The sequence below is a fragment of the Meleagris gallopavo genome, chromosome 14 (assembly GCF_000146605.3).
Source record: "Meleagris gallopavo isolate NT-WF06-2002-E0010 breed Aviagen turkey brand Nicholas breeding stock chromosome 14, Turkey_5.1, whole genome shotgun sequence".
Lineage (NCBI taxonomy): Eukaryota > Metazoa > Chordata > Aves > Galliformes > Phasianidae > Meleagris > Meleagris gallopavo.
Genome location: NC_015024.2, coordinates 367,681 through 381,200, shown reverse-complemented (window position 1 = coordinate 381,200; position 13,520 = coordinate 367,681). Strand labels below are relative to the sequence as shown.

General features: G+C 48.8%; 2 protein-coding genes across 3 annotated transcripts in view; one reads left to right on the top strand and one right to left on the bottom strand.

Moving 5' to 3' along the window:
- Positions 1-835, top strand: part of STAB1 (stabilin 1) — a 52,935-nt gene extending 52,100 nt beyond the window's left edge. The window contains exon 64 of the mRNA XM_010718278.3: positions 832-835. Within this exon, the coding sequence (XP_010716580.1) occupies positions 832-835 (4 nt within the window). The remainder of the gene's footprint in view (positions 1-831) is intronic.
- A 546-nt stretch (positions 836-1,381) lies between these two features.
- The window catches only part of NT5DC2 (5'-nucleotidase domain containing 2), a 24,763-nt gene continuing 12,624 nt past the window's right edge, over positions 1,382-13,520 (bottom strand). For both annotated transcript variants that reach the window (XM_003209956.2, XM_010718269.3), the window contains exons 6-14: positions 13,378-13,506; positions 9,368-9,428; positions 8,650-8,752; positions 8,092-8,193; positions 6,994-7,075; positions 3,825-3,911; positions 2,800-2,940; positions 2,489-2,553; positions 1,382-1,729 (exon numbers count right to left, since the gene is read on the bottom strand). In XM_003209956.2, coding sequence (XP_003210004.2) covers positions 1,468-1,729; positions 2,489-2,553; positions 2,800-2,940; positions 3,825-3,911; positions 6,994-7,075; positions 8,092-8,193; positions 8,650-8,752; positions 9,368-9,428; positions 13,378-13,506 — 1,032 coding nt within the window. In that variant the 3' untranslated portion in view covers positions 1,382-1,467. The remainder of the gene's footprint in view (positions 1,730-2,488; positions 2,554-2,799; positions 2,941-3,824; positions 3,912-6,993; positions 7,076-8,091; positions 8,194-8,649; positions 8,753-9,367; positions 9,429-13,377; positions 13,507-13,520) is intronic.

The window sequence follows — 13,520 nt, the reverse complement described above, 5'->3', positions numbered from 1 at the left end:
CCGCCCGCGGTTCGCACGGCCGCCTCGATGCCCCCCAGCCGTCCTGGGGCCCGACTCCGGGAGCAGCTTCCTTGTTCTGGCTGCCCGCGGTTTGGATGTGCGTACGCTCCGTTGGGTGAAACGCTGGCTGGATGGCCGGGCCCAAAGAGCTGTGGTCAGTGGAGTTAAATCCAGTTGGCTGCCCGTCACAAGCGGTGTGCCCAAGGGCTCGGTGCTGGGGCTGCTAATATTTAACATCTTTATTAACGATCTCGGTGAGGGAATTGAGTGCAACCTCAGTAAGTTAGCAGACCACACCGAGGTGGGAGGGGGTGTTGATCTGCCTGAGGGGAGAAAGGCACTACAGAGGGACCTGGATAGACTGGATCGATGGGCCGAGGTAACTGTATGAGTTTCAAAGGGCCAAGTGTCGGGTCCTGCTTTTTGGTCACAACAACCCCAGGCTTGGGGAGGAGTGGCTGAAAGCTGCCTGATGGAAAGGGGCCTTGGTGTGCGGATGGACAGTCAGCTGAATGTGAGCCAGCAGTGTGCCAGGTGGGCAAGAAGGCCAATGGCATCCTGGCTTAGATCAGGAATGGTGTGGTGAGCAGGGCTAGGGAAATCATCCTGCCCTGTACTCAGCACTGCTGAGGCCTCACCTCGAGTGCTGGGTTCAGCTTTGGGCACCTCAGGACATGGAGGTGCTGGAGCAGGGCCAGAGAAGGGCGACGAGGCTGGGGAAGGGCTTGGAGAATGTGGCCTATGAGGAAAGACTGAAGGAACTGGGGCTGCTCAGTGTGGGGAAAAGGAGACTGAAGGGAGACCTTACGGCTCTTTTCCTATATCGGAAAGGTGAATGCAGTGAGGGCGGGGTTGGTCTCTGCTCACTGGTGACAGGATGAGGGGAAATGGCCTCAAGTTGTGCCAAGGGAGGATCAGGTTGGATATCAGGAAACCCTTCTTTACAGAAGCACTGTTAAGCACTGCAATGGGCTCCCCAGGGAGGTGGTTGAGTCACCATTCCTGGATGTGTTTAAAAACCATTCGGATGTGGTGCTCAGGGACATGATTTAGCAGAGGGCTGTTATAGCTGGGGTAGCAGGGTTAGGCTGAGGTTGGACTTGATGATCTCGAAGGTCTTTTCCAACCTGGGCAATTCTATGATTGTATGTTCATCACCTTTCCTCCTCTGCAGGAGGCAGCACTGTCCCTTTCTATTCCCTGCCCCCAGCTGCACGCACCAGGCACTGTCAGCCCTTCTCCCCCACAACAGCCAGTGCAGCCAGCACTGATCACAGCTCACACAGGTTCTGCTCCCAGAGCCCCGGCAGCTCAGGATTCTGGTTCCGTGCCCCTCTAGCATAAAGCAGGGAGCAGCAAACACAAGATCTACACCCATACATAAGTGTCAAACACCCTTTAGTGGTACACAGAGGTGCTGCTGGCCACGCGTACAGACTTGCTCTGTTGGCTGGAATAGCTGGCCCTTCACCGAATGTGCACCATCTCCTCCAGGAAGGGGGTTTTCATGCAGCCTGTGCAGAGCTGATCCATCCAGAGTGGGGCCTCATGCTGCAGAGGGGTGCGCCGTGGGTAGAAGGTGAAATTCACATCGTAGTTCAGCAGGCAACTGATGGATGCCATGTAGATATCAGAGAACCTCACCAGCCGGCGTGAGAAGTACGTGGGGTTGTGGAAGGTGCGGAAGATGCTTCCAAACTGGGGGTTGAATAGGTTCTTTGTCAGCGACCTGAGGGAAAAAAGATGGAGCTCTGTAGGTCGAAGGTACTTCTCGGGCTCAATCCCTGCCCAATGAGAGCCACTGTGAGTGCCATCTGCACTCCAGGCACTCCACAGCCCCCCAGGCTTCCCGGAAGACTCTCACAACAGCTATGCTCATCAGAATTTGGCAACTGGCAATTTGGCAATTACTGCAAAACAACACTGGCCTCAGCAGGCAAAGCCCTCTCGGGTCCAGCATGAATTTTGCCAACTCAGATAAGAATCCATGCCTTTCCAGCTCACAGCAGCTCTCCTAGGTCCAGTGGTGTGATCCCAGGTTCCTCCCCAAAGTTTTGCAACCCCAGGCCACTCCACTCCCACAGGACATTTTGGGATCAGCCTCCCATTGAGGCCTGAGGAAGACCTCCCTTGTGCACTGAGACTACAAGGAGCATTCACCACACTGCCTTCCTCCCAGCTATTCCTGCTATAGGTGGGGACCCACTTGCAATGCCTGCAGTGCCAGGAGTCACAGCAACCAGCCCACAGGCCCTTCTGGCACAGGCTGACACCACCACCACCACCCCTTTCCCACCCTGCATTCAACCCGTCCAACCTCTCCCGCTGCAGGACTGCACTGCTGCAGCCCAACACAGACACGAGGCAGCAGAGAGGGCCGTAAGCCAAGAGCTGCAGCAACACTTTCCCCAAAACAGGCTACCAAATAGACTCAGTGCAGGCCTGAGAGCCCCCGAGAGCTCATGAGCAAGCAGGGCAGTGCACTGACCTGATCTCCTGCCGCTCCTTCATCCACTCCAGCAGTACCTGCTTTGACTCCGCATCCTGATACATCTGCAGAGACAACAGCAATTGCCAGGTCACATCAGCCCTGTAAGCCACACACCTCCAATCCCCTCCAATACCCTCAGGGTTTTCACATAACTCACAAGTCTGCGAGGCCCCTGCAACTTTGTTTGAGGAGAATAAGATTTTGAGAACACAGGAAAATTATGATATCCTCCGATTCCTACCCCAGTCCTAAGTCTCAGACCTGGGAGAAGGCATGTTACACACCCTGCTCAGACAGGAGCTCTTTACCTGCATCCTCTCCAACAGCCCCGTCAGAGCCTGCTGCCAGGTCAGGGAGTGCATGTACTGCTCTGTGTTTATGATCCGAATCTCTGTCTCCAGTTCAGGGACTATGGCTCCAGTCCTCCAGCCATGACGCAGCATGAGGTCCTAGAGGTCAGGGTGAAAAAACAACTGTGAGTTCAACATGAAGACTGAAAGCCAAACACAACCCCATTTTTTTGGAAAGTGGTCCGTTCCCACTGCAGATCCTCAGGGAACAGCCATCCTAACAGTCCGTTCTGGGTCACACCGTAACTCCTATCTCCCAGCCACCAGGATCAGCTGCAAGAAGCATCTAGAAATGCGGACTCCACATGAACTGCTCTCAAGTTCACAGACCAGCAGTCATTCTTCACTGGCAGAAAGTACCTCAGGTGTCCTTTCTGCACTGCTTCCTTCTGCGTGACAGCAGAGTGGGATGTTATGTCCAGGAAGCGTCCCAAAAGCCACAGCTTACAGAGCACCAAGCACAGTATGCTGAGACCTGCATGCTCAGAGCAGGGCCCTGCCTTACAGACCAACACAACCGCAACAAGCTTGCTGCCACCTTGCTGCGTTCCCTCCTCAGCCATTTCCTATCCTTCACCAGCCACAGCACCACCTCCTCCTTCAACAGGACCACAGCACACTGCCTCTCTGATGCTCTCCCGTTACCACAGGAGATATCCAGGTTGCTCTGCTTCTCTCCTCACTTCAGCAGCACTCTAACAACCTTGCTATCATCTGCTTTCGGGCTTCCCCTTCCTCCCCCCCAAAGCAGCTTTAGGCATTCTGGGACAATTTGGGCTTGTAGAGCAGCAGCAGGGATTCACTCTGAAATACACCGTGATGCCAGATGTGCAGAAGTCTGGCCACACACACCTCCTGGATGACTGACTGCCCAAAATGCTCAGCCTGGACACAGACAGATCCTCCTGACGTACCACAATGCTCATCACTTAAAAGTCCTGTTGGGGGACACGCAGAAGCAGCACGCACAGCTTTTTACTCACCGCAAGATCACTGTACAGATGGTCGCCAAAGTAGAGCACCTTGGATCCACGCCAACCTGTCAGCCTCAGAAAATCAAAGAGATTACCCTGCAGGTAAAAGGAGAATGGGAAAGTGAGTACAGTACATCCTCAGTGTGTGGAATGGGGCAGCCACCTCACCAGCACTGTCAACACAGCTGGATGTGTCACTGTACCATGGCACGTCGATGTGAGCACTCTCAGGAGATGTTAACCTCATCACTCATCCACCGTCCAAATTCAAAGGCTTCTATCCTTCTCTGTCTTACCTCACTTCCACTTCCCACGTGACAACTCCCTGTACAACTCTTGGCCTTCCTCAGGCTGCAGAAAAAGCTAGAAACTCTTTATACCCCAATAAGCAAGTCAGTCAGGAAGTCCTGTGCTCTAGGGCACAGCAAGTCACAGGGAGCACATGGACAACAAAAGCAGCTTAGAGACAAGATGAGAAAAGCTGAATGGTGGACAGAAGGAAGGCAAAGTGCTCTGGCCTCAAAAGACAAAGATTTCACCTCAGAGGATGCATGGGAGGCAAGATGAGCAAGCAAGGATGTCAGTAAGGATGTCACTTGAGGCTGTTCTCAAATCACTGCCATCTCAACCAAAGCACATAAACCCACGCCTTCAAAGCAATTGCTTACCCCAAAGCAATTGCTTACCCCACCCACGAAGCCAAGCAGCTAAGTGAAAACAAACTAACCCACAAAGCACCAGCTAAAGCTGCTTTCAATGCTTTCCAAACATCCTGCCAGCACACAGAGGAGACTTTAGGGATTCCCATCTCCACACAAGTTTTCCACATGAGTCAGAACGGAAACAAAACCCACTAGGAAAGCAAAAGGCCCCATAAGTGCCAGCAGACTGATGTGCCAGCACAGCAGTCACACCAACCTGCAGGCTGCTCAGCAGCGATACCTCCAGCCCGTGCCCATCTCTGCTGCCAGGCAGCTTGCCTACTGTTCACTGCTGAGTGAACTGAGTGCCTCTGCATTTCTGGGACTTCCTCTCCTCAACTCTCAGACCAGGAGAAGGAGCTTAGAGGTGCCACAAACAGAAAACTCCATGTTTTTCAGAAAGGAGAGAGACAATAGGTAGGATCGGAGGGCCATCATTTGAACTTCCCAGTCCCTAGTGCAGAATTACTAGTCCCCAAGTTCACACAACTGCCATACAGCTGTGAACCAGGGGACAGGAACGAGGCACCTCAGGAGCCTGCAGCAATGTGCTGGCACTGCAAGATCCATGGTGAGGGACACTTGCCAAGAAGAAGCATGCTGTGAGAGAAACCATAAATGCTGGGATGGGATGGACTACCACCATAACACACTGTTAAATCCCAAGAACCACACTTAGGCAACAATCCCCAGGCAGCGAGATTAATGTGATAGGGGAGAGGGACTCTCCAGATGGGACAGGAGAGGACCCCCAAAGCCCACCTTCTTCTCTCATCTTTTCCTTTCCCCAGTGCAGCACTCATTTGGTTCAGCAATCTGTGGCCACAAGATGTAGGTGACAAAGAGCAGAATTCAATTCAGAATGCCTGAGCTGCACCTCTTCTTCTGAAGGAGCTGCTAACCAACTGGGAAAGCCTGCCCACACGAGAAAGACTCTACAGGCTCCGCTTGCATGTTCCCAGCTCCAAGCTCTTGGCAGAATGCAGTAGCATAGTGCTTTGACAGCCCCACTGTACAGCCAGAGGCTTCTGAACAGCACTCCAGGACACAACCTACTTTTCCAGTGCAGGTCAGGGCACAGCTACTTGACTGCAGTCTCACTAACATATTCTTCCCGTGGGATCCAACAGCTCACAAAACCAGGAACAAACCGTCCTAATGACAAGAGGCCACTTTATGTCAGGGGACAGACCAGCTGCAAGAACACCACAAGGCAGCAAGTTAACCAGGGCCCACCCTTTGCACACCCACATCTTTCAGGAAGGGAAGAGCCAGGCTTTGTACCCTTTCTCATCACCCTTTTTTCTCCTCCATGAACCACCTGAATGTGAAGCCTCTCCTCACTTAGGAAGATCGCCCTTCCCAAAAAATGCTAAGCAGTCTTTGCTATTGCTAAAAAACCTTCAGTTTTATAGAAAGGTGCAGCCAAAAGAGACTGAGGCAACAACACAACTAAACCAGACAGCTTCATGCCATCTTCCCCAATCTTGTGGCAAACAAGTTGGAGTGTGATGTGGGATACCGCTGCACAAACATCAGACTGCAGGCAGTTCTGGACAATCACACTCCTAGGACCCCCTTAGGGACAAAGGACTGGGACATGAGAAAAGCTACACGTGCAGGGCAGCTTCCCCTACTTCCCACTTTTCACACAAACTGGGCAGCAGTGGGGAAAAACTCAGCCTGGCACAGGGAACACGGGACAGATCCTCCAGAGCAGAAAGCCCTGCTCCTGCCCTGGGGACCCTCCCTCCCTCCCTCCATTTGGGCTGGGTGAAATACATCCCTCCAGCTACATGCCATTCTGCAGCATCACCTGCACATGGAGCTGCATAGGAAATCAGAGATCAGAAATCAGGTTTCAGAGATGCAGACTGGTTTTCTCATCAGGTAGCTGTCGCACCTTGTTTCAGCTCTGCCTCCTGCAACTGTAACAAGCTGCAGCTGCCAAGAACACAGCCTCTTCTACACATGGCAGGGACCATCTCTCACAGCTCAGAGGCTTATCGTATGCTAACAGGCACAGCAGACTTTGGCAGGGCTTTCTGATGTACAAAAAGACCCTTGATTCTAACACACACACCTGAAAGACTTTTCAGAAGCTTGCAAATCCTAATGCAGAGCTCCACAAGGTGCCAAGAGTCACGCTGAAAGCATTTAGGGGAACAGTATCATACTGGCCAAGTGAGACCTCTCTGCACATGGCCAGAAGACAAGCCTGGCTGCCACCAGCCACCACAGCACACAGAGCCTAAGGCATGCCTCCTTGCAATTGCCCTCTACCTCCACTACAGAGGCTCTTTTCAAGGATCCATTTTTCACTTTTCAAACACCCACAATTATCTGTCAAAGCACCCACTCTGCCTGAGACAGAAGTCTTCTATCTCTAGGCTTTTCCAGTGACTTCCCAGAGTGCAGGTGTACTGCAAGTCCTTAGACTCTTGTTTCATCTCCCTTATGCACCCAGGTCACTTTACCTCTTTGTAGATCTTTCCTTTCTCCAGCTGGTTTATTTTGTCCCATTGCAGTGAGCCATTATCATCCAGTTTTCTAAAAGGTCTAGAAAAAAATAAAGGGAGAAATTTCAATTTCTTTTGATTTTTAGTGACCGTTACCCAGCAACTACAACATTCAGATCAGAAAACTCATTTCCATATGCCAGAACCCTGTTCATTTCACTGGCTCATTACATGAAAGGCCCTCAGGCACCACACAGTCATACATTTTTATCTCCAAAAGACCTAGATCATTACAACTCCAGTCCACATCCTTATGACACTTCACCCACATCCAGTGGAGAGAAATGTTATCAAGTCAGCTCAGTATACACGTTTACTCCCGGTTATGCTGGAGCGGTCTGGGGAGCAGGGAAGGAAGAGGAAAGAACAGTTGACTCCCTAGAGAGCTGAATATAGAATATATCCTTGGTCAGTCACAAAGAGGTGACAAAGCAGGCACAAGTTCCCCAAACCAACAAACAAAAATGCAAAGCAAGCACAGCAGTCTGCCTGTCATCTGGTCCCTTGACACCTCCTACTGATCACAAAACCCAGCTGCCACGTACCAAGGCTTCCGGAGCTACCAGTTAGAAAACACCATCATACTCAGTAACTAAAACCACAGAACTTGCTTTCAGGAACAGGAAAAGGAATTATGCTGGCACACTCTCAAGACCTACTGCCAAGAAACAGCCAGCTGTCACACATACCATTCCACTTCTCTTTTCTTTCTAAAGATTGAAGCACACTAATACCTCTAAAATCTAAGTTAAGCCCAGGCCATGAAATAACTCTGGAGGTTTAAGATAGCTAATTTTAAGAACACGCTTTCTGTTTGGCATTACCCATAAGATACTGAATCCCAGATTGATTGTTTTTTTTGTTGACCAAGACAAAAGCCTCAGAAAGTACCTGAGACAGCACTGGAAGGTTAGTGGCATAGTGGATCTAAGTTATACACAGAAAACCATAAACTGCTCTTCAGGAGGTAGGAGAAGCTGTGCACTCCAGACATAAAACTGAGCATAAAGCCTGGGGCCCCCACGCAGCACTACAGTAGTGCACTGGGGCACCTACTTTCGCCGATCAGTGAAGAAGTTGGGTTTGTCAGCTTGCACAATGACCATGTCGAATAAATCCCTCCAGTTCTTGCCAACCATGTGTTTCATTCCTTTGTCCCTAGGGGGAAAGAAACAGCAAAGTTAACGGACCATTTTCACCCAACACCACATCTTCCCAACAGTCTGTCCTAAAACTACCCTCACTTCAGCAACAAAGAAGAAAGCACAGTATTTTCCAGAGTCTCACAAGGCTGCCTGATTGCACGCAGGGCTGATGTAACACTTTGACCAATTCCAGGCATCCCACCCTTCTCTTGTTACCATAGGAAGTCCAGAGAAGCAATTCAAAGTGGCAGCTCTGTAATTACATTGTGGCCAGACACAGCCTCATAGCTTCTTGGAGAAGTGAAAGCCCACGGTGTAGAAAGAGCAGCAGGGTGCCATGTTCACAACTGGTCCCCACAGTGGCCTCTCATCACTACTGCTACAAAACTCTCTAGCTTGGATGACAGAACGTACTGCAAAGCTCTTGCTGTGCTGTGGTGACTCATCAATGCATACTAATGGTACTCACACAAAGCTGAAGGGACTGTTTGTAATGAGGAAGAGTTTCTTCTTGTGGTTTACCAGTCTGTTCAGGACAGCATAGATTTCATCACCGTGCAGAATATACTGTTCTAAATTGGAATAGAACAGACAGCAATCAAGAAACACTGGCAGAAGTCATGAACACATTTCTTTAAAATCAAACAGAATCAAACCTGACCCCTGAACCAACAGAGATGCAAAAGGACCAAATTAGATCCATCTCAGACAGGATGGGTAGTGAACCACTATGGTGATAAAATGGCCTTCCTCATCCTCATCAATCCCATCTAGAGGAATGAAAGAGCCTGAGGAACTGAAAAGGCTGGCAAGAAAGAGGGCTGGTCCCAAACAGAAAGTCATAGCTGCTCCATGATCATACTAAGAGCTTCTTTCCATTACGAATGGAAGCCTCCTCAGCCTTCCCAGACAGTGCAATGTTCACACTATGCCAGGAACTGCCAACCCCTACTTAAGGGCAGAAGGAAAGCAGACACAAAAGCAATGATGTAGCTGTTTCCTCCGTTAAAACAAGATCCTCCATCAGACCCTAAATATCACCCGGTCCCCAATGCCACCCTTGGCTGCCTTTAGGCATGCCACAACCAAGACTTAGTGTAGGACCTATGCAGCAATCTTTTGCAGAATGCCACATAGTACAGGACACACAAAAAACAGATTTCACAGCAGAGCTCTGCTTAACTCACCCATATCTTTTTCAATCCATTTGTACATCACTCCTTTCACGTGTACATCTCTAATAGCATCCTGAAGAAAAGGATAGGGGAAAAGAAAGTTTCACTTTTACATATGGCATTCCTGCTTCCCAGCCTATTGCCACCATCGAGGAGGAACACACTAATGTCACACCCTGCCTTCTTGCTGAATGAAGACTTTCTGCTTGGTATCAGCGTAGAGGATCTTGCTGAGTAAGGCTTACTCACATGGTGAAAAGAACACAGTGGCTATAGCAAAGCTGACACAATATAAAGAGAGAAACCTCAAAATCTTCCCATTTGGGAACAGATCTTGGGAATCTGGGGAGGTTTCAGTCGCCTGAAAACTGGAAAATGTTGCCCAGTTTTCAGGAAGGGCAAGAAAGAAGGCCCTGATGATTACAGGCTTATCGGTGTCATCTCAGTGACCAGCAAAACTATGGAGATTCGGTTGGGAGTTACTGGAAAACGCTTTAAAACAGAGTCACTGGTCACAGCCAACACAGGTTAACAAGGGAAAAGTCCTGCTTAACAAACTCAATTTCCTTTTATGATAAGGTTACCCACCTAACTGACCAAGGGAAGCCAGCTGATGAAATCTTTTTGGACTTTTGGTACTGTCTCTCACAGTACCCTTCTGGAGAAGATGTTCAGCATGCAGCTAGACAAAACAATAACATGAGGGGTGAATAAGTGACTGGCAGATCAAGCTCAAAGGGTTATAGGAAACGGGATTCCATCAGGCTTGTAAGCAGTCACTGGTGAGGTTCCATAAGGCTTCATTTTAGGGCCAGTTCTCTTTAATCTTTTCACCAATTTATTGGATGCAGGACTTGAAAGCATACTAAGTCTGTGGATGAGCTAGGGAGGAGCTGTTGGTTCCCTTGAGGATGGAGAGGCCTTGCCGAGCAATCTTGACAAACAGGAGGGCTAGGCAATTTCCAACTGCATGGAACTAAACAAGAGCAGTGCCAGATTCCACACCTGGGATGAGACAGCCCTGCCTATATGGACAGACTGGGGGACGAGAGGGTGGAGAGCGGCCTTGTGGATGCTGAAGCTCAGGAAGCGTTTGAACACTGCTCTCAGATGTAGGGTTTGATTTTTGGGTGGTCCTATGAAGAGCCCCGAGTTGAACTCTATCCCAGTCCCTTCCAACTGAGGATCTACTACAACTCTACGACTCTAGGAAAGCACTACGTTCTTCCTCCTCTTGGAAACCAGCACATGTTAATGCATTGCTACCAAGGCTATCAAGACTGCAACTCCTAAACCATTTACTGCCCTAAAACCTCAGTGGATCAGGCATTAGCTGGCTCTTCTTCCTTCCATATGCCTGCAGAGGCTTTATCAAATATAACCCAAAGGATGGATTGTGGCAAAACTGAACAGCAGAGGTGAGCATCTGTGATTCCAGGCTTCCAAGAGCCAGGGAAGGCTATCAGTCCTGGCCCCAGGTAGCCAATGGGCACAAAAGCATCCTATAGGAGTGCTGGTGGATTGGGTTTGTTTGTTTGTTTGCCAAAACAGAGCTGCCCAATTTTCAAGAGGAAAGCAAGCTAAAACAATATTAAGGGTATCCAAATATCCTCTGTTTTCCAGGCAAGAAGCCAAGATGCATTTTTGGACACACCCAACTAAGATTTGTCACAAGTCTCCATCCAGTGACATATGCCAAATATGCATGGCCATTTCCAGAGCACAAACAAATTTAGCAGTGTTTGTGCATGTTTAAAGGTACTATTTTCATCTATGACAATTTAGATTGGTAAACGAAGGCTGCCTTTTCTCCAGGACACTTAAATCACTGCTACACTAGGTGTACTCCTCTGGGATTTCAGGCTGCATGGCCACACTCATCACTGCCATTGCTGGGGGACAGATGCACACAACAGCATACAGTCACCTGGTCTCACTGCCACGCAGGTGAAACTCGCTAGTCAGCCTAAAATTAATTAATCTGGGAGAGAACCTGAGTTTATAGCTTAGGTGGGGGACAATGAAAGTGGAGGAGGCACCTCTTCAAAGTAAAGTTTGAGGAGTCTCCTTTCACCATCTGGATCTCAATTGCAAAAAGGCAGCAGTGGACACATCTAATTCCCCAGGAGACTGCCCTGCTGAGCTATAAGACTGAACATAAAGTGAGAACACTAACAAGAAAACAACTTCATCTTGACCAGCACAGGCATTAAAAGCAAGCAATGCCTGGCATTTGCGTCAAAACTACGTTTGCAGAGCAGAAAGAGATTCCAAGGCACTCTTCCCCATCCCAACAGCAATATCAAAAGGAGCAAGGGAAGAACTGTGCATTTTTTGCAGGACTTAAAAATTCCTTCCAAGGAAAGCTTTCTCACTCTCCAAGATGAAGGAGCCAAACTGGTACGTCAGGAGCACAGATTTACACATCTGCTTCAGCCTTTACTGCTGCCTTAGGGACTGCACTTTTGACTCAGTGTCTCTGGTGCTCCCTCCCAAACACACAACACTGCAATTAGGGTCACCACCAAGAAATACAGCAGAGTATCAGGTTCAGACATGTTTTAACTCACTGCAAGCCTGAGATATAGTAGCAGATGAGGCTGGGGCATCTGTCTGTACAGGCATGGAAGGGTCTCTGTGCTCATGTACACAAATCATTTCTTTGTGCTTGCACTGCAGGGGATTCATTTTACAAGAATGTTTATCATCACTGTACAAAAAAGAAAAAAAAGCTGCTCTGGTATGAGTACAAATCAGCTGCCATCTTTTCAGTAAAAATGTCAGTCATTGGCTCAGATTTTCTGTTGTATCTCACTTCTCTACCTACCTCAGTCACTCCTTCAGGAGCAACCACATCCTTCAGCAAAGAATGCAAAGACAATTGCCAGGATTACTACTTGGGAGTTTGAGGGCTTGAGCACACTGTCTGCCTTGCAGTTTGTATCAGGCTGTGGCAACCACCTGCCTGCTTTTCAACTAGAAACAAATCACTTCTGACCTCAAAAGAAGGCTCAGAAGACATCTTGGCAGAAGACCTCCGGAGTCAGCTGTGTTCCCTCTTTTCATTTTCCCCACTCCACAGTCAAAAACTGTTCAGGTCTTGTGGGAAGCTGGCAGGCATGCTCTTATCAAGCACCAACAGCAGGTCAGAACGCAGGCAGTAATCTTGGCTGCAGCAAAGCTGACAAGGTGGATCCTTATCACAAAAGCAGCAGCACAGATGCAGCATTTCCCTCAGAAGAAGGCTGAACAGTGTATGTACAGGCTGCTGCCAGAGGATGAACATAACATTCCCACAAGGTACAAACCCCAGACCATTTCTCCATGGAGAAAAGCACAAAATGAGGCTTGACTACCAGAGACTACACATCATCTGTCAACAAATGTCACCTAGGACAGTAACTTCAAGCACTTGCACCTCATCTACAGCATTAACCAAGAAGTCAAATGGTATCCCCCAGCAGTGGTGATAATCCTATATAGACCTTTCAAATGCTGAGAGTGAAGTTGGTGGGCACAATCAGCACCTTGGGCTAACCGGCTCTTGAAAGAAGTCACAGGCATGCACAGAGAAACATCTCCAAGAGGGATCAGCCTGCCCTGCAGATGCAAAGTGAAGGGGTGGATTTTCAGAGCAAGCAAGAGCAGGATTTTCAAGACAATCCCTGTCTAAAGTAAACTATGTGGTCAGATCAAGCCTCTTTGAAAAATAAGATATTAGACAGAGCTTACCAGTTTGCAGAACTAGAAAATATTTACTGAGCTTTATAGCATATTTCCCAGAGAACCTTCAACCTCACTGGCCTAAGCACTTCCACTAAAGACATATACAGCAACAGCAACAGCAACTCTGTAATGCAATCACAGACCTAACATATTCTAGAAAGCTCTAACGTGGCAATAACAGTCATATCAGACTACTCACTAATAGCCCTTTGGTTTGGGAACTGCAGTGCTCACAGGCAAAAGAGCTTGCAACTCTGACGTGGTATGAGCTATGAGGCTGCTGACATTTTACTTACAGATATATCCTTGTAAAGATGGACCTGGTCAAACTCAATGCCATGAGTTATGAAGTAATCGATGACTGAAGAGAGCAGCGTCATTTCAGGAAGAGAGAAGATGTCCATAAACTGTTTAAGTGAAGGACCCTAGAAAGCAAAAT